Source organism: Octodon degus, unplaced genomic scaffold, assembly GCF_000260255.1.
Source record: "Octodon degus isolate 3935 unplaced genomic scaffold, OctDeg1.0 scaffold00155, whole genome shotgun sequence".
NCBI lineage: Eukaryota > Metazoa > Chordata > Mammalia > Rodentia > Octodontidae > Octodon > Octodon degus.
The window spans coordinates 3,966,147-3,984,171 of NW_004524731.1; the positions used below are offsets into that span (position 1 = coordinate 3,966,147).

Below are 18,025 nucleotides of genomic sequence, written 5' to 3' on the forward strand. Positions count from 1 at the left end.
TCCCCACCTGGCTCCTTTTCTCTCCACCTCTGTTTCCTCTCTCCACCTCTGTCTCCTCTCTCCATCTCTGTCTCTCCTCTCTGTCTCTCCCCACTTGTCTCCTCTCCCCATCTCTGTCTCTCCTCTCTCCACCTGTTTGGTCATCCCCCTGCCCCTGGCCCTGGACACCTCCCTGGCTCTGCCCCTGGAGTTCTCTTCCTGCCTAACGGCAGCACAGCCATTGAGCCCCGAAGCATCCTCCACTGCTGGGCCTGGCCCCGCTCACTCGGCTGCAGGCTCCTGAGGTGCAGACTTCCGCCTCATGACTGTTACACATCTCTGCATTCCTGTGCCCTGCTGCTCCGTATCCTCCACAAGTTCTGAAGCTACCCCTCATCACGGCTCTGCCGCCTGTCCACACCCACGGCCGGTTGTGCAGAGAAGCAGGCCAGGGGAAGGCCGGGAGAGGGTTTAGGGGTGCAGCCCCTGCCGCCGTGGCTGGGAAGGAGTTGGACTCCGACAGGAAGGCAGCGGAGGAGAGCAGGCTGCGTCTGGTGTGGCCAGGCTGCCCACCAGCGGGTCTCCTCTGAGGAAGGCTGCCCTCTCCCTGGGGGCTGCAGAATGACTTCCATACCGGGCGCTGGATCAGGGGCTGGGCACAGCTGTGGCTTCCATCCTCCCTCTCTCCACAGAAGAGCTGGAGCTCTCCCTCTGGAAGCAGACTACAGGGATGCTCCAGTGCACAGGAAGCCATCAGTCAGGGCTGCCCATGTGCCCTCTGCTGGGGCTGGCCACCTGGGGCCCTGGGAGGCTGGACACCACCCAGAAGGTTAAGTCTGGTGTTGCTTGGCCTCCCACCGGCAGAGAGCAGCTCGGAGGCCAGGCTGAGTCCCCGTCCTGGTCCCACACGGTGCCTGCCTGTGTCCCTGTCAGCGTTTCCCACCAGGCCTCCTGGTCCTGAGAAGCCGCTGGCTGCTTCCCACCAGAGGCTGCACAAGCAGAGCTTTGACGCCCGCTTCCATCAGAAGGTAACTTTAGACTCCTCTGGGTACAGGAAAGTGAACGCCTGGAGCTCTCCAGCCACAAGCTCTACTCCAGAGACTCCAGGCGTCTGCCCGGCTCTCAGGGTCCCACACAGGAGTGTTTTCAGGTCATATTTTCCATCATGCTGTGCTGTCACAGACAGTGTAGGAAAAGGTGGCGTCAGGTATGAGTCCTTATTGGCCACGAAGCGCGCCTTAGACTGATCGTTCCAGCTACGCCTCTCTTCTCAGTCCCGGCACACTGACAGTGGGTGTTGGATCTGCAGGCCCAGCGAGGGCCAACTCTCAGGGCACCGTCAGGCAGAGTCCCCCCGCTCAGTGCCGGACGCCTAGGCTTCTCCGCTCAAGGGCCTCAAGGGCAGCTGCAGTGCCCCGGATGCACCCCCTGTGCGCACTCTGCAGAGCCAATGATTCCATTGGCTAGTGCACTCCGAGGCCCGGGGGACCGTGCCTTCCCTTCTTGTTACCAAGCAGACGGGTGTTGTCATCACTCTGTAATTATGCAAGTGATTTCGTTGGGAATTATGCTTACTTCATTTAGGAATATGAAAACAACTATTATAACTTGTCAGAGTGAGACATTATGAGCTGCTTGGAAGTGCGGCGTTATCTTTCGCCAGCAGTAGATGTTTCAGAAAAGCAGAGGGAGCACAGCAGGCGCCACTCTGTCCCTCCCAAGTGGAGAGGCTGGGATGGCCCTGGCGCTTGGGGACAGGCCGCCGAGCATCTCCTGGTGCTCACGTGCTCCTGTAGGCACTGGTGCTTTGAGCTGCTCCCCAGGGAAAAGAGCACAGACATGGCAGAAAGAGTTGTTGCAAGCATAGCTGTGCTCACATGAAAGCTAACTGGAGCCAGCAAGGGCAGGAATAACATTACTACTTTAGAATTCTAGGTTAAGTTGGTGAGGAATTCCTCTTGACGGATTAACCTGTCGTGTCCGAGGAGCTACTACAGCTCCTGCAGCTCTCGCCCACTACCCCAGCCCCGTGCTGGAGTGATCTGCAAAATAGGAACTAAAAGGTATTTGCATCTAAAGATGGTTCTGTCCACCTGGTGTCCGGTCACGCTAAAGTTACAGCTCTAGACTGGTTATTCGACTAGGTAGCTACCATTTCAGAGGTTTGAAGAAGTGTACACAGAGGCAGGTAGGTGCAGGGGTACATGCCTGTGAGCCCATCAGCAAGGCGGCTCAGGCAGCCGGCGGAGCTCGAGGTCGAGGCTAGCCTGGGCCACTCGGTGACTTTGCTCCATTCTCTAGCAAAAGAAGAAGCACATCTTGGGGCCGGAGAAGCAGCTCCGTGGGAAGCTCCTGGGTTCAGGTCCCAACAGGGCAGGACACATAGGTACACACGGTTATTAATTTTGGAGAAATATTGATAATGGGCTGGAGATTCTTGTGCTTTAAGGCCATGAAGGAGTAAATATTTTTCTCCAGATTACTTTTTATTATTATTGGTAATAATAAATTTTCATTCAAGAAATGCACTTCTTTTTTTTTTTTTAAGAAATGCACTTTCATACAAACAAGACACAGCCAAGAAATATGCCAAACAAGAAATCTAATATTAATTTACTTGAGATAAAGTTTCAGGTATGTGGCCGATTTAAATTTATTTGATTGATTAAGATATTTCTGCCCTTAATAAGTTTGATTAGGGGGTGGTGAGATGGCTGAGTGGTCTAAAGCACCTACTTAGAACAAACTTAGCAAAGCACAGGGACCGCGGTTCAATCCCCAGCACCACATGCCAGCCAGCCCCGCCCTCCCCTCCCCCCGTGGACTGAGCTGGCCACACACACGCACACACACACACACACACATAAATAAATAAAATAAAATTAAAAAATTTAAAAAAAGTTTGATTAATTGAATGGTTCCTAAAGAACAGAAAAGATTTTCTGGAACTGAACTTAAATAAATGAATAATTTCTTCAGATTAAATGAGATAAATCATTTGAAAGAACTGTATTGTGTACTTAATACATATTCATCAGTTAAGTGGACAAATGGCTTATGTTGACATTGAAAACTGATTTATCATCTTCCCCCATCCACGTTCCCTTTTAATGTATCATATGATCAACTTTTCATTTTGTGAGTTCTAAATTTAGCTGAAAATGTAAGATACAAGTGAAATCGAGTTTACACACTTAAAACTCTGTCCACAGAGTCACATTGATTATGCGCCAGGTCATGGTTATTATCCAAGGACGTTTATTAAGCATGTATTTGGACATTGCCTTCAATATAGGTGACACCACATTTCAAACAAGATCTTCACAAGGGCCAGGGCTGGGGCAGGGCCTGGAGGCGACGTTCCACTGTAGATGTGGACAGGCGCACACGCTTGCCCTGTGGTGATGGGGTACGTGAAGAGCTGGCTGCAGGCTTTCCTGGGCCCAGTACTCTGAGATTACTTCACAGAATGCTTCTGTGGCTGTTTGCACACCGCCTTGGAGCAGAAGCAATCATAAGGGAAGATGTTTCCCTCCTCTGTGGCTGTCAGAGTGTCCCCTTCCCATCAGAGCAGTCCTCTAGTTGTGCTCCTCCTGAGGACTTCACTAGCCACTCAGCACAGAGTGTCAACCCGGCTGAGTCCATGTGCAGGACATGCGGCTCCTGATGTGGCTATGCAGTAGGTAATGGGGGTGAAGAGGTCGCGACCCTCAAGTGGAGTCTCCAACTGAGGCGCTCAGCAGTTCCCTAAGAGGAGGATTGGAATGAAGCAGGATCAGGGGGAGTCTATGGCCTAAGATCACTGTACCTGCTCGGAAGACCCAGAGGGTGCCTCCTGAGGAAACAGCCCACGGCAGCACTGGGTTCCGGTGCAAAGCTAGAAATGAGCACAGCAGACCACGGCCCCATCCTGAGGACGTGCACTCGCCTCATTTCAGAGAGCTGATAGCTAGCTTGCTGGAAGATGCATGTTAGAAAAGAATGAAAATAATTCATTATTACAATGCATGCAAAATATTCTAAGGATTTAGTTCACAAATTTTGGTTGAAGACAGCTTGTAAGGACTTGCCCTGTGTGAAAGTTTTCGGGACTGGACATAGGTGGTTCTCCTAGACTGCTTTACAATTGATAGTTCAACCAAACACACAATGACTTGGTTGGACATGGTGGTGCACACCTGCAATCCCAGCACTTGCGAGGGAGGCAGCTGCAGGACAATCCCAGCCAGTTCGAGACCAGCCTGAACTGCAAAGTGAGCTTAAAGCCAGCCTGAACTGCAGAGAGAGACCTTGTCTCAAAAAGGCTATATATATATATATATATATATTCCCCAAGAGGTGGGCAAGGTAGATTTCATGAGGTGTCAGGCTTCAAGTCAGGTTAAGCCAGTTTTAAAGCCAGTGGCTGGGACAGGGTGAGCCCAGGGCCTCGGTGTGGTGAACCGGCCGGCAGACAGCCAGGCCAATGTGGGTGGGCGCAGGTGGGCGGTGTGGTGGGCACGTCAGCTCCCTGTGTGCTCGTCTCCAGCGCGGCTTGATTCTCAGAGTTTGAAGCATTTAGAATAGCAGTGTAGCTGGTATTTTTATACAATGGAGTGTTATTGAGATATCAAAAAATAAACTTGGGGCTTTTCTAGGTAAATGAGTGCTACTAGAGACCGTACTCATAAGTGAAGTAAATGAGACTCACAGGTGTAAACCCCACTGTCTCCTAGTGTAAGAAACCAAAAGGGTAAGATCCAAAAGGTGCAACAGATAACAATGAAAGTGAAAGAGACTGCTCCGAGGAAGGAACACCTGGGAGGTGGGAAGGGAAGGAAGGAGGGTGCGTATGCAATAGAGATGCACACACGTGCGCGCACAAGCACACACACACACACACACACACACACACACACACACACACACGATAGCTAAGAGCATCGTACTTCTAATCTCTGTTAGTCCACTGAAAGGACCAGTTAGTGTTTTTGTTGTTTTCTCATTCCTCCGGGCCTACATCTGATAATCTGAACAACTACTTTGACGATTAAACAATATATTAAATAATAACCATTGTTAACTTCCATTATCTTGTTTTGAAATTCTGTACCATTTTTATTGCTTTTACTGTCTTCAAAATAAAATACTTTAAAAAACAAGTCATTGTCAAAGCAAAAACGTTTCCTGCGTAACCCTGTATTGTGTTCTGGACACATTAGTTGTGCAACACGACGAAGTGTGGAGACGTGGCAGGGGCCTCAGAGCGCAGGTTGCCTGGTGATGTCTTGGTCCCCGATGCTCTAGTGCTGCCCAAGCACTTGTCACCCTGCGCTTCCTGATCGTTGCTAAGGTAGACCAATCAGAACGTGAGTTCCTGTCAGAACCCAGCTCTCCAGTGGCCTTTGGCCCTTCTCCATCTTCATTTAAAACTGTGGCTCATTTGGAGGGAAAATGCCGGTTTTCCTAAAACACTTCCATCAATGTACAGAAGGCTGATCTCCAGCTGCAGTTTCTGCAGTAAACACTAAGCAACCGGGAAGATGCCTGTGGCGGTCCCTGCTCAGCTTCACATGTCAGGACGGTGAAGGTCCTGTCTGTTGTGGCGCACACATGTGAGGTGAGAGTGAAGGACTGCTGAGAAATTCAGAGCCCTCCAGTCAAGGCAGAAGTGCACATTAATGGTCCCTCGTAATGGGGAGTAGCCGCAATATGAATAACTCACGGAGGGCACAGGTGTGTGTCACCCTGCAGAACTAGCAGAGGGCACAGGTGTGTGTCACCCTGCCCCGTTACTGCCTTACGCCAATACACGTGGAAGGGAGAAACATCTATTTCCAGAAAGCTTCAGAACAGCTCCGTGGACTGGCTGCTCCTGACCCCACAGGGAGCCCCTCATTCGGGAAAGGCCCCGGGCCCACCAGGGATAGCTGAGTGCCCGAGAGCAATGCTGGCCTGAAGCTGTGCTCAGTCACGGAGCAGGACGTGGCGAGGACCACCTCCCTCAGCCGGGCTGGGTCATGTGATACTGGGGTCTAGGACAAGGACACAGAGCTCTCCCATACCGCACTCCTTGAAAATGTCTTTCTTTCTCATTTTTAAACCTAGTTTAAATCATCATCATTAAGCCCAGACTCCAGGTTAACCTTAGACTTTCAAAGTTTCCTTACTGTTTTGAGAAAACTTTAGAAAAAGAGGTCAGTTGAAGCACTTTCATCTCCCAAATGGAGTCATTTCTGCACCTGTATCATTCTGTGCTTCACTTGGTCTTTCATTTCAATTTGAAGAATCAGAGCACAGTACTCTCCTTTGGCTACTTGAGCCATCATTTCTATTTTCTTTCTTTAAACTTCCAGTGATATATTCCATTTTATTTGCACGGTGTTAAAGAAATTGATAAAGAAATCGGTGTTGATTTGTGTTCCGGAGTCTGAAGCCTACCCGAGGCCACGCTGTCTGCTGTGCTCCTTCACTCCTGAAGGGGCGGAGCTGTGGTATTGGGGTGTCTTGCTCAAGTCTGTGTGGTGGACAGCAGGCTGAGGTAACCCAGCCCAAAATTCTGTGAACTGTTCTGTGCCTGGTGTCTTAGCGCATCCATGTGCAGCTCAGGGTGCATGCAGAACCTTTAGATAGATACAGAGACTTTTCTTGGTGTAACAAATAGAACGGGCCTTGAAGTGGGCTCATTCGGCTTGGTGTTGCCCGGGACGCTGTCCACCGGCTCGTCCTGTGAGCCCTGACTCCACTCCAGACCTCACCCATTCGAGCCTCTCTAGTACATGCTAAGGTTTCCGAGCCAGGGTCCTGCAGGCTGAGCAAAGTGCACTCGCAGCCTGAGTCTGTGAGTCGCTGCCCATCGTGAGTGCTGAGAGCTAGCCTGGAGGCCGTGGACTCTGAGGCCCTTCCCCACTGGTGAAATGCTGCAGAAAGTGACACTGACTCTGTCTGTTTGCAGCGAGGACGTGCGGGTCCAATCTGCGTGGGCCCAGCGGCGTCATCACCTCGCCCAACTACCCGGTGCAGTACGAGGACAACGCACACTGTGTTTGGGTGATCACCACGGCGGACCCAGACAAGGTAAGGGCCTGGACTCCGCTGGGCGCTCCCGGCCTGCAGCGCCGCGGCTCACTCGGCTATTTGTCCCATGCCTGGAGATGCCGGCTGGTTCTGTTTGTCCCACTGTGCTGCCCTCCACATGCCACGCCCTGGGAAGGAATCTGGTGTGCAGAGCAGATGTCTTCAGCGTGGGCTGTCGTCTCAGATCTGGAGGGAGGTTCCTGGCCTTCCTTCTCGCCCCTGGTGCTTCTTCCTCTGTGGGGCGTCTTTCAGCCTCAGCGTATCTCCACCCTCAGCCCTGAGCTCCGGGTCTCCCCGCTCCCTGGGAATGCTGTCCCTTCGCAGCCGTCTGCTGTGGATGCTGTCATCCGCAACTGGCTGGAGCACCCCACGTCTCTGCCCAGCTGCGAGAGCTAGAACTGCACCTGCTGTCTTCCCTCTGCCCTGGGTCTCTGTCTGAGCCCCCAGCCTGCACTGCCTCTCGTGATTGCCGTGTTCTCCTAGAAGTAAACAACTCCTTGCCTTTTCCAAATCCCTCATCCTACCTGCGTTAAGCTGATTATGTGTTCCCTGCGGAGGTGAGACAGGGAGACCGTGCTATCTCTCCATGGGTTTTGCACACATGCTTTGTAATTATGTTATTGCATCTTAAATCATAGGCCAGAAAACATAATCATAATTGTCTCTTTTGCTATAAAATGAATTGCCTTTAGTTCAGTTTAAATTTGATATACATAGATATCTACCCAGGAAGAAAAGTGGAACATTTTTATATTGATTTGATTTTTTAAAAATCAGACAAAATAATTCTGAATATGGATTTTAAGTGAACTAAATAAACTAAAATAAACAATACAAAAGGAACATTTCTAACAGAGGTAAGCTGACTAGATACACCTTCTGCGATTTTGAGATGCTGTGGTACAATAGCCTGTGTGCGCAGCCGTGACCTCTGCTCGGGGCTCCACTCGGCACCTGCCAGGGACACACAGAACTCCCCTGAACCTATCAAGTGTGGGCCTCAAACCACAAAAGTCTTGTTTATGTCCAGTGAGGCTTTCACCAGATGCCTTGAGGCTTGTTCAGTCTCCTGAGTTCTGATGCCTCAGCCAGTAATTATGGGAAAACGCCAGCTTTAGTGAACAGAAATGGATAAAAATCCAGGGACCTGTGGGCTTTCCTCAGGAGCACAGAGCAATGGGGTGGGTGCCAGTGTAGCAATGGCCTGGGTCTCGTGGCAGCCCTCTCACTGCCCCAGGGCTGGCCTGTCCCCGGGAACAGCAGTCCTGCAAATCCAAAGCACAGATTGCCACGCTCTCATCAAGCCTATGTTCAAATAGCTTGATGTCCTCTCACGACCAAGCCCCTGCTTCTGCGGCCCTGCCCTCGTCTCTTCGGATGCCAGCTCTCCCACTGAGCTCTGAGAGTCTGAGCAGTTGGCAAAGTCGCTGAGCCTCAGAGTCCTCGCGAGTCAAGGTCTAGTGAGAAAAGAACGCTTTTCTCTGGGGTGGTTGGCAAAGCTAGTCACTACTAATCACTACCAATCAGCATTGCCCCAGCGAGGGAAACAGCTTTGTCTGATTTCAAGACTAAAAGTATTAGCATGCTTAGGCATGACATAAACATGGAGAACTTGTTAACAGTTTACCAACCATTGCACTTACTTGTCCAGCTAAAATAAGAGGGTGAGGATGCAGCCTGGCCCTGGAGGTTGGGGGGCAAAATCTTGGAGAACTGCTGTGCCATCGGGCTTGTCTGGGGCAAAGCAGGGGTGGAGCTGAGCTAGCAGCAAATACAATAAATATGATCTGCCTCCACCAGGACAAATAAAACAAGAGTCTTGCCATGGGGTGAGAGATGCCATGGGCCAGGGGACCTCACTGGGCATCTGCAAGGTGTAGATCATGTGACTTTTGCAATTAGAATAAATCAGGAATAGGTTAATGTCCACCCAAGGCATTTCCAACCTGCAGCCTTTGGACCACATGAGGCGGCCAGTCCTGTGGCCCCTGGCACATTGTGCTGTGAGTTCCAGCACACTGCACAGTGACAAGTGAGTGCTGTGCAGGGCGTGTGTGTGCTCACACACATGTGTCTGTGCACGTGTGTGCACACATGCGTGCGCTGACCCGCCTCCCATGCACAGTTGCATCCAGCCCTGTGCGCCAGAGGCTGCGTGTGTGTGCAATGGGTGAGCACAGTGTGGGGATCAGTGGCCACTGGCGCAGCAGTTCGGGCTCCCTGCATGTGCGTGTGGCTGCAAAGATGAATGCCCCTTGCTGTGGCGCAGGCACCGAGGTCTCCTTGTTTAACTGTTAAACTCAGGCTTGCTGTGATATTTCATGAAGTAATTTGAGCATTCAGGCAGTTTTTGCTTCGTCGACATTAGTTAGATTACATTTTTCACGTGGCTCTGGGACAGCGCCTCTTCACTCGGTGTGAGCCAGGCTGGCTGGAAGGTTGGACACGCAGTCTAGATATTCCATGAAAGGTACGTGTGTGCACTGCGCAGAAGGAATAAGAGCAAGGAGAGCCCAGGAAGCTCGAAGACACTCCGGACAGTGCAGCAGCAGTGTCTCCAGTGGGCGAAGGGGGAACTTGGGGTGACTCTCCCAGCTCTGGGCCCTTCCCTGCAGGGAGAAGCCTCTGTCCCAGGGAGCTGCCCAGGGTGACACTTGTGGCAGGATTTCTCTCTGCCCCTCTCCTTCCTGTGGAAAGAAAGGAGTGGCCGTGGGTGTCCAGGGCTCATAGCAGCACAGGCAGCAGGAGAGATGGGATGACAAGGGCGGTCTCCCTGGGGACCCGCTGTCCTACTAGCAGCGTCCTCCGTCTCTTCTCAGGTCCCCTTTGAAAGGGCAGGGGAGTGCCTTGGGTATATGCTGTCCCTTCTTAAACCCAGGGAATGACCTTGAGAATCATTTTGTAATGGGAAGCTCTGCGTTTGACTTCTGGCGAAACGGCAGTGGACTGCAGATCACGTGGGGGGTGGGGAGGGTGGCTCAGAAGTGAGGGGAACCCACCCATGTGCGCACATGTGACTGCAGAAGCGAGTCGGGAGCACGTCCATGCCCGTGCGTGAGACTGCAGGGGCGAGCCGGGATCTCGAGTGTGTTTTGTGGGCTGAGGAAACTACGGAAAGGGATGCAGCCTTGCAGGGAAGCCAAGCAGAGTCAAAGGCAGCGATGCTAATGTGCTATTTCTTTCCAAGGTCAAATGAAGGTGGAAGCGGCTTCAACACTAGTTAGAATGACCTTGCAATAAATGTCATTAGTTGTTTTTCTTTTCTTTTAATGTATTTGGTTGTTATAGGGTCTCACTATGCAGCTCAGACTCATAGTGATCCTCCTGTTTTCAGCCTCCCTAGACCTGGGATTATAGGCATACACTACTCTGCCTGGACTTGGTGGCTGACTCAGTCTGCCCTGGGGGCAGGGCCAGTGTACCATGTGGTGCCAGGGATCAAACTGCAGTCCCCGTGCTTGCCTAAGCAGGCGCTCAGTCCATGGAGCTATCTTGCCTCCCCCAAATATCATTAGTTTTAAAAACTGTAGTGGGATGCTGTGTAGTGGAATGAGAAGATAGTACCTCCCATTTAAATTTTTGAGAAATGTCATTAATGTCTTTCTAATACTTTGAGACATCACTTAAATCCAGACTGTTGCTACGGAGATTTTCTGTACTGTGATATACATGCATATGGGGCTTCTCCCACTTTCCCGAACAAATCAGAATTAAAATAGCTCCTTAAAAGAAAGCTTGAAGATCCAGCTCTTCCACTCCTCACTGGCAGGGAGGAAACCAAGGTCCACAGAGCTAAACTCTGCACCCTGCTCTTGCTGACCTCACAGCCTCCTGCCAGAAGACGGATTTCGTTGTGCAGCTCTCTTGTCTGTCATAACGTTGACAAGCTCCCCGAGGAAGTGAAGTAGGAGATTCTTCAGTAGCTGCAGGATGTGTGGCAGGCGAATGCTTTAGAGCTGAACAGGGCCTGGCACTGTGGAGGAGCACTTCCCCATAGCAGAGGGCAGCGACGGGAGGCAGGATCCCTGAGGACGTGGGGTGCTCACCTTCCCCCTGCCTGGGTGTCCGCTGGGGACTGCTTCTGGCCCCATGACGATGCCAGGATCACAGCCACTCCGCAGAGGTTAGTGACAGACGAAATCAGAGGCAGTGCAGACAGGAGGCCCGGCTTCTCTTCTGGCGCGAGAGACAGGTTCAGGATTTGCTTGGCCGACAGCCGTCAGGCCCTCCTGAGGCACAGTCCAAGACTGATACTCCAGGGGCTTGAGGAGGGAACTTTCCGGAGGTCAGAAAAAAGGCCTGCCCAGTTGCTTGTGAGCTGCACGATGAGTCCGCTCATAGACCAGCAAAATACCAGGAAGAGAGCGGCCAGGGGCATGAGACTCAGCTGTGCCTTTTCAGAGCCCTTCTAGGCCTCTACCAGCCCGGGGCTGATGTTAGAGACCTCCCTGGGACTGTGTCCCTGGGCATCGCCAAGTGACTTGAAAACTTGTCTAGCTGAAAAATGCAAACAATGAACCCAAATGTTTTGGGTTTGTTATGGTTTGTGTCTAGTTGTCCCCCGAAAACTTCATGTAGTCATGGGGTAAGGACTTCTAGAGTTTGAGATTAACTCATGATCCACTGGGATTATAGGTGACCCAAGGCTGGGATTATGGGTCTGAGTACTTCTGGGATTATGGGTGTGAGCACTTCCCCTGCCAGGGGCAGACAGCCTGAATGTAACAGAAGAGAGACAGAGAAACAGACTTGCTCTCTGTTGCCACCGTTGCTGCTGTTCCTCCATTTTGCTTTCTTGCTCTTTGCCACCGCCACGGAAGGTTGCCCTCTGCCATGTGCAGCTCGGCCTTAGAGCTGGCCAAGTACGGACTGAAACCTCCAGTAACTGAGCTGAACAGACCTTTCTTTCCTTCATTTTGGGTGTCGGGTACTTGTCCCAGCAACAAGAGAAGAGTAACTGAGACAGGGCTTATCTGCTTTTCCATTCTTGTTTTAGAAGATTTGCTTTTCTCTGATGTCGTTGTGGTACCTTTTTTTTGGTGGAACCGGGGATTGAACTCAGGCCCTTGCGCTTGCCAGGGAAGCACTTATTTCACTGAGCCATCTCCCCAGCCCCTTTGTGGTACTTTTCATAGACTTTGCAAAGAATATATTAAAATATTGTTGATTCTGAAACACCCCACAATTAAGAAGTTACAGTTCAGGAATCTCACATTATACTGCTTCAGACAAGTCTTTGCCCCAAATTTACTTTGTGGAAATGTTCAGAGAGATACGAAGGATTCCAGGATGACGCACTCACCAGCGCTCTTGGAAAGCCACTTAGACACCTGAAGGCATCTCAATTAAGCAGAATTGCCATCCAAATTAAGCACCAGTCATTGCCATTAAGTATAATTAGCTTAATTTGACTCCTTGGGAGACATCCCAAATAAGCAGGCTCCTGATGCGGCCTGGGAGCTGGAGGCGGTTAGGGACCCAGGCGAAGGGGAGAGGAAAGCCCATGGCTCTCGCTGGAGAAGTCGATGGAGAGTTCTGGAACGGAGCCGCTGCGCACGGCGTTGCGTGTGTGTGACCCAGCCTGCTCCCTTCGCTAAGGCAAGACAGAAAGGAGCCCAGGCCAGGTAGTGCACACCTGCAATCCCGGCACTCGGGGGCGTGTAGGCCAATGTCACCCTGAACTGAAACAAGCAAATCAAAATACAAAAGGAAGCAAGGACAAAGTTTTAGTACTGGTCAGAAAGTGCTGAACGCCTTCTCGTTTTGAATCCTCGGCCTGCCTTGGGTGTCCTCGACCTGGGCCCACGTCTGGGCCGGCTGCTGTACAGCGGCTGTGGAGCACTTACGTGAAGTTGGCCAGACACAGCGGCCACTCAGGAAGGCGGGGTCTCTCCTAGGAGCGTACCTGCCGTACAACATTGGCTAATGTTCTGTGGACAGGCAGGTAGGCTCCTTTACTTTAAAAGGCCTAAAGATACTATATAACACGTTTTGTGCATACAATTATTTTTATTTTATTTTATTTATTTATTTTATGTATTTGGTACAGGGCCTCACTACACAGCTCGGACTCCTAGTGAGCCTCCTGTTTTCAGCCTCCCCAGGACTGGGGTTATAGGCGTGCACCACCACGCCTGGACTTGGTCACGGGCTTAGCACGCCTGGGGGTGGGACCGGTGTGAAATGCAGTACTGGGAATCGAACCCTGGTCCTTGCACTTGCCCAAGTAGGTGCTTAGTCTGCTGAGCTATCTCACCGGCCCATGAGTTCCTATTATATTGTTTAGTGAAATTCTGTATTGTTTATAAATTTTTTAAAATTCTCTTTAAAAACAATCAGTTGGCTTTGGACAAAAATAGAAAAGATTTTGTTCCGTACTCAAGCGTGTTTATAACGGTCAGTGTCGTCACGCTGCGCATCGTGTCTTCTCTGTAGCTGCACAGATTACCCAGTAAAGCAGCGTGACCTTGGTCAAGGTCAAATGTTAAGCAACAGCTGCTGCCTTCGAAACCCAAGAGAAGTTAGTGTGCAGCGTAGATTTCCTGTGTGTGTGCGCAGGTCTTTCCTTCCTTTTTTGACTTTCTTTTATTCTCCCTCTAATCCCAGTTGTTTATTCCTTTTGTTCAGGTTTTTTCCCTTTTACTGTGTCTATTTACTTTTCAGATTTTATTTACTCATTCAAGTTTTTACACGAGGGAGACAATATGATGTTTACACATGTGGGTCTGATTTATGTCTAACTTCTAATGTCTTATCTATTATTTTGCTTTCTCTCTCTTTTTTTCTTTCCTTCAGTACCAGGGATCAAATTTGTAATTTGCACTTACTGAACAGGCACTTATGCCAATGAGCCATCTCCCCAGACCTGTATTCTCTTTAAGATAAGAAAAGAAGTCAAGATGCAGTACGGAAATATTAGTTAGAAGAATTAAAGGGAGGGGACTGTACGCTCATTCCCACGATCTTCGCCGAAAGGATGAACTGGGCCACAGAAGCCAAGTGTAACACTAGGTCCCCGTATGAGTGCACTCCGGCCTGTATCTGAGCAGCTCCTCTATGCCCCACGCACTCACTGCTGGGGCTTCTGGGAGCAGACAGGAGTGCGCTGGCTGCTCAAGAGTTTGTGGCTGGGTGACCCGGGGAGTCTGAGCCTCGGGAGAGGAGGCGGGTCGCTGTGACACGGCTGGATGACCTTCGCCCTTCCGTGATCCTGTCCTTGCTTCCCGCCTGCTGTGCCGTGGGCCCTTTCCCCTCTGTCACACAAGGTCTGCCAGGACACCCAGGCAGCTTTGGAGCACAGGCTGTGCGGGCTGTGAGCCCAGTGACCCTCTGCTCCTGTGACTGCAGGGGCTGAGTGTGTTGTCCTGGCCGTGAGAAGAGACAACAAGAGCATCTGTGCACACGTCCCTCTGCGTAGGCGCATGCACAGGCTTCTGTGTGTGCTTATGGGGAGGTGTGCAGGTGCACACACGGCGCCTGCTGCAGTGACAGGCGTGTGAGATCCAAGTTCAGAATAGTCCAACACAGACCTTGCTATGGTGTGTGTGCAGGTGCCCCAGAGCCTCACGCAGCCAGCCGGGGCAGCTGCTGGAGTCTGTGATTGATTACTGTGGGTGTGGACGCTGCCTCCGCCCTGGGGCAGGTGATGTGCGTGCAGTGGAGGACGGGCAGAGGTTGGCAGCCTGAGCTGCTGCCCATCCTCCCTTGCTCTCCTGCCTCTGCCACTGCACTGAAAGGTTGCTCTCTGCCGCTCTGCCCTGGAGCCAGCTGCGCATGGCCTGCGCCCCCCAGTAACTGTGAGCTAAGTAAACCTTTCCTTCTGCGTTTAGGGTGTGGGGTATCCATCCCAGCAACGAGAGCAGAGTGCCTGCGGCAGGCCTCAAGTACACAGGTGCACGTGCGGTCTTCTGCACCCAGCGCTTCGACACTTGCAGGCTTAACCAAACATTGACCCGAAACCATTACTGTGCTAACTGCTTGTGTGCTACATATGTACGGACTTTCTTCTTGTCAGGATTTCTTGAACAATCAGTGCAGCAGTTTGTAGCATTTCTGCTCCACCGATGTGCTGGATCCACGAGTGCACCACCCTTCTAGATAAGGTGCTTGAGCACCCACGTCCTTTGGCCCTTTGGCACGTTCTCCAGAGAGATGTCTGCGTGCTTAAAGTAGACTTTCTAGCAACAAAATATTGGTATGTGATTTTAATTAAAGCTTTGTCTATGGTGTTTTATTAGGACTAAACATTTACAAAATTCAGAGGATTTAAACAATCAAAATATTACCATTTCTTCATTTTTTTTCTTCCATCTTGTTTTTTTCTTCCATGTTTATTAAAGTTTGATGAACAAATAAAACTGTATATTAAGATGTGGCCCAGGTGGAATGCAATTCAGTCTTTAAAAAGGAAATCCCAATGTTTGCCAACCATATAGGTGAATTTGGAGGAGAGTGTGAAAAATGAAATAAACTATTTAACTTTCTTTAAGGGAGTAAATATCCCAAATTTCTGAGGGTAGTTTCATTAGGCAAGCAAGCAGTAGCATAACAGAACCTTCATAATCGCCTTCATGCAAATCTCCGAAGACCCTCAAGCAGGTTACAGAACTGCAGAGAGGGCAAAGGTCATAACTGGTGTCCAGCAGAGGGGGAGGCAAGCGTGCAGACGCACACTCACTGCCCGGCCAGGCTCCCTGCTCGCTGGTGTCAGCTTTGCTGCAAAGTGTGCTGGGTCTGCCCAAAACACAGTGCTCCTGCCTCCAGGGCAAGCTTGAGGCTCAGGCTTCCTCTGGGGACATGGCCATGAGACCAAAAGGAACCTGGTCTGTAGCAAGGAGGCAGGATCACCTCACTAGGGAGAAGGGTGGCAAGGCTGCTCCTGAGCTGTGCTGGGAGCTTGGTGTTTAGGTTGATTGGTCAGCTAGAGTTAGTAGGTTAGGGTGAGGGTTAGAGTTAGGGCTAGGGCTAGGGCTAGGGTTAGGGTTAGGGCTAGGGCTAGGGCTAGGGTGAGGGCTAGGGCTAGGGCTAGGGCTAGGGTGAGGGCTAGGGCTAGGACTAGGGTTAGGGCTAGGTTTAGGTTTAGGGCTAGGACTAGGGTGAGGGCTAGGGCTAGGACTAGGGTTAGGGCTAGGGCTAGGGTTAGGGCTAGGGCTAGGGCTAGGGCTAGGGCTAGGGCTAGGGTGAGGGCTAGGGCTAGGGCTAGGGCTAGGGTGAGGGCTAGGGCTAGGGCTAGGGCTAGGGCTAGGGTGAGGGCTAGGGTTAGGGCTAGGACTAGGGTGAGGGCTAGGGCTAGGGCTAGGGTGAGGGCTAGGGCTTGGACTAGGATGAGGGCTAGGGCTAGGGCTAAGGTGAGGTCTAGGGCTAATGCTAGGGTGAGGGCTAGGGCTAGGGCTAGGGCTAGGTTGAGGTCTAGGTCTAGGGTTAGTGCTAGGGCTAGGACTAGGGTTAGGGCTAGGTTTAGGGCTAGGCTTAGGTCTAGGGCAAGGGCTATGGCGAGGGCAATGACTAGGGCAAGGGTTACTGCTAGGGCTAGGGCTAGGGTTAGGGTTAGGATTCGGGCTAGGACTAGGGCTAGGCCTAGGATTAGTATTAGGGTTAGGATTAGGGCTAGGGCTCAGGTTAGGTTTAGGATTATAGCTAGCGTTAAGGTTAGGGTTAGTGTTAGGTCTAGGTTTAGGGCTAGTGCTAAGTTTAGGGTTAGAGTTAGTGATGGTACTAGGATTAGGGCTAAGGTTAGGGCTAGGGCTAGGGTTAGGGTTAGGGTTAGGGTTAGGGTTAGGGCTAGGGCTAGTGCTAAGTTTAGGGTTAGGGTTAGTGCTGGGTCTAGGATTAGGGCTAATGTTAGAACTTAGGGTTAGGGTTAGTGATGGGACTAGGACTGGGGCTAATGTTAGTGCTTGGGCTAGGGCTCTTGTGGCGCATTGTGCTGTCTCTTGTCACACACACTCCTTCCCCCGTGTGCAGTACTGCCATGGTGAGAATTTGGCTGAGGAGAGCAAAATCAAATTCATGTGTTTAAGTGCAAACTGGACCATGTCCTTCTTCCCTGCTGTCTAGTACCTGTCTCGTGATACGCACCTGTTTGGCCCTTTCTGTCCTTGTTCTCTAAGCTGCCCAGGTAAAAGCTGCTGGCCCTCCCCCTGGTCCTGGCCCCCTGCTGTGCGCCCTGATCCTCTCTAGTCCCTGGAACCTTCTGGCACTGATTGTGGTCCTGGAGGTTCAGAGCCTCCAGAAAACCTCTCCAACCCCTCTGCCGTTCACTGGGGAGCCCCTGACAGCCCCTCCCCTAACCAGCATCCCAGAGCAGCTTCCCCCTTTTCCTCAGTCCAAACAAGAGCCCAGGGGAGCGTTTCTGGCTTTGTGCCCACAGCTCAGCCTGGCAGCTCTGGGACACTCTGCAATGGTCTTTTCTTTTCTTTTTCTCTTTTTCTTTCTTTTCTTTTTGTAGAACCTAATATTGAGCTCAAACCTTTGTGCTTGCCAGGATAGTGCTTATTCTACTGAGCCATCTCCCTGGCCCTTCTGCCATGGTCTTCCTGGAGCACAGTGACTTGTCCTGGGAGTGAAGGACTGCTGAGCCTACCTTCTGCAGCATCTGTATCTTCAGCTGGAGTCACCCAGAGCTTCCTGCCATCTTCAGACAGCTCCATGCGAGTGGGTCTTTATTTAAGAAAGTCCATCACTCTGCCGTTGTCCAGCAGCTTTTGCTCCTCCTGTCTTACTGTGAAAACCTGTGGTCCTATCAGGCTGCTCTGTGTCTGTCTCTCTGTCTCTTCCTCTCTCTTTCCCTCTCTCCCTCCCTCTCTTTCTTCCTTCTTCTCCCTCTCCCTCTGCCTCTCTTTTCCCCCCTTTTCTTTCCTTCCCCTCTCATCCCTCACTCCCTGTCTCTCTCCCTCTCTCTCTCTCCCTCCTTCTCTCTTTCCCTCTCTCCTCCTCCTTCTCCCTCTCCCTCTGCCTCTCTTTTCCCCTCCTTCTCTTTCCTCCCTCTCTC

General features: G+C 51.2%; 1 protein-coding gene across 1 annotated transcript in view; it reads left to right on the top strand.

The window, feature by feature from the left end:
- Positions 1 to 18,025, top strand: part of Csmd1 (CUB and Sushi multiple domains 1) — a 1,642,653-nt gene that overhangs the window by 1,201,190 nt on the left and 423,438 nt on the right. Inside the window, exon 10 of the mRNA XM_012517218.2 lies at positions 6,914 to 7,035. Within this exon, the coding sequence (XP_012372672.2) occupies positions 6,914 to 7,035 (122 nt within the window). The remainder of the gene's footprint in view (positions 1 to 6,913; positions 7,036 to 18,025) is intronic.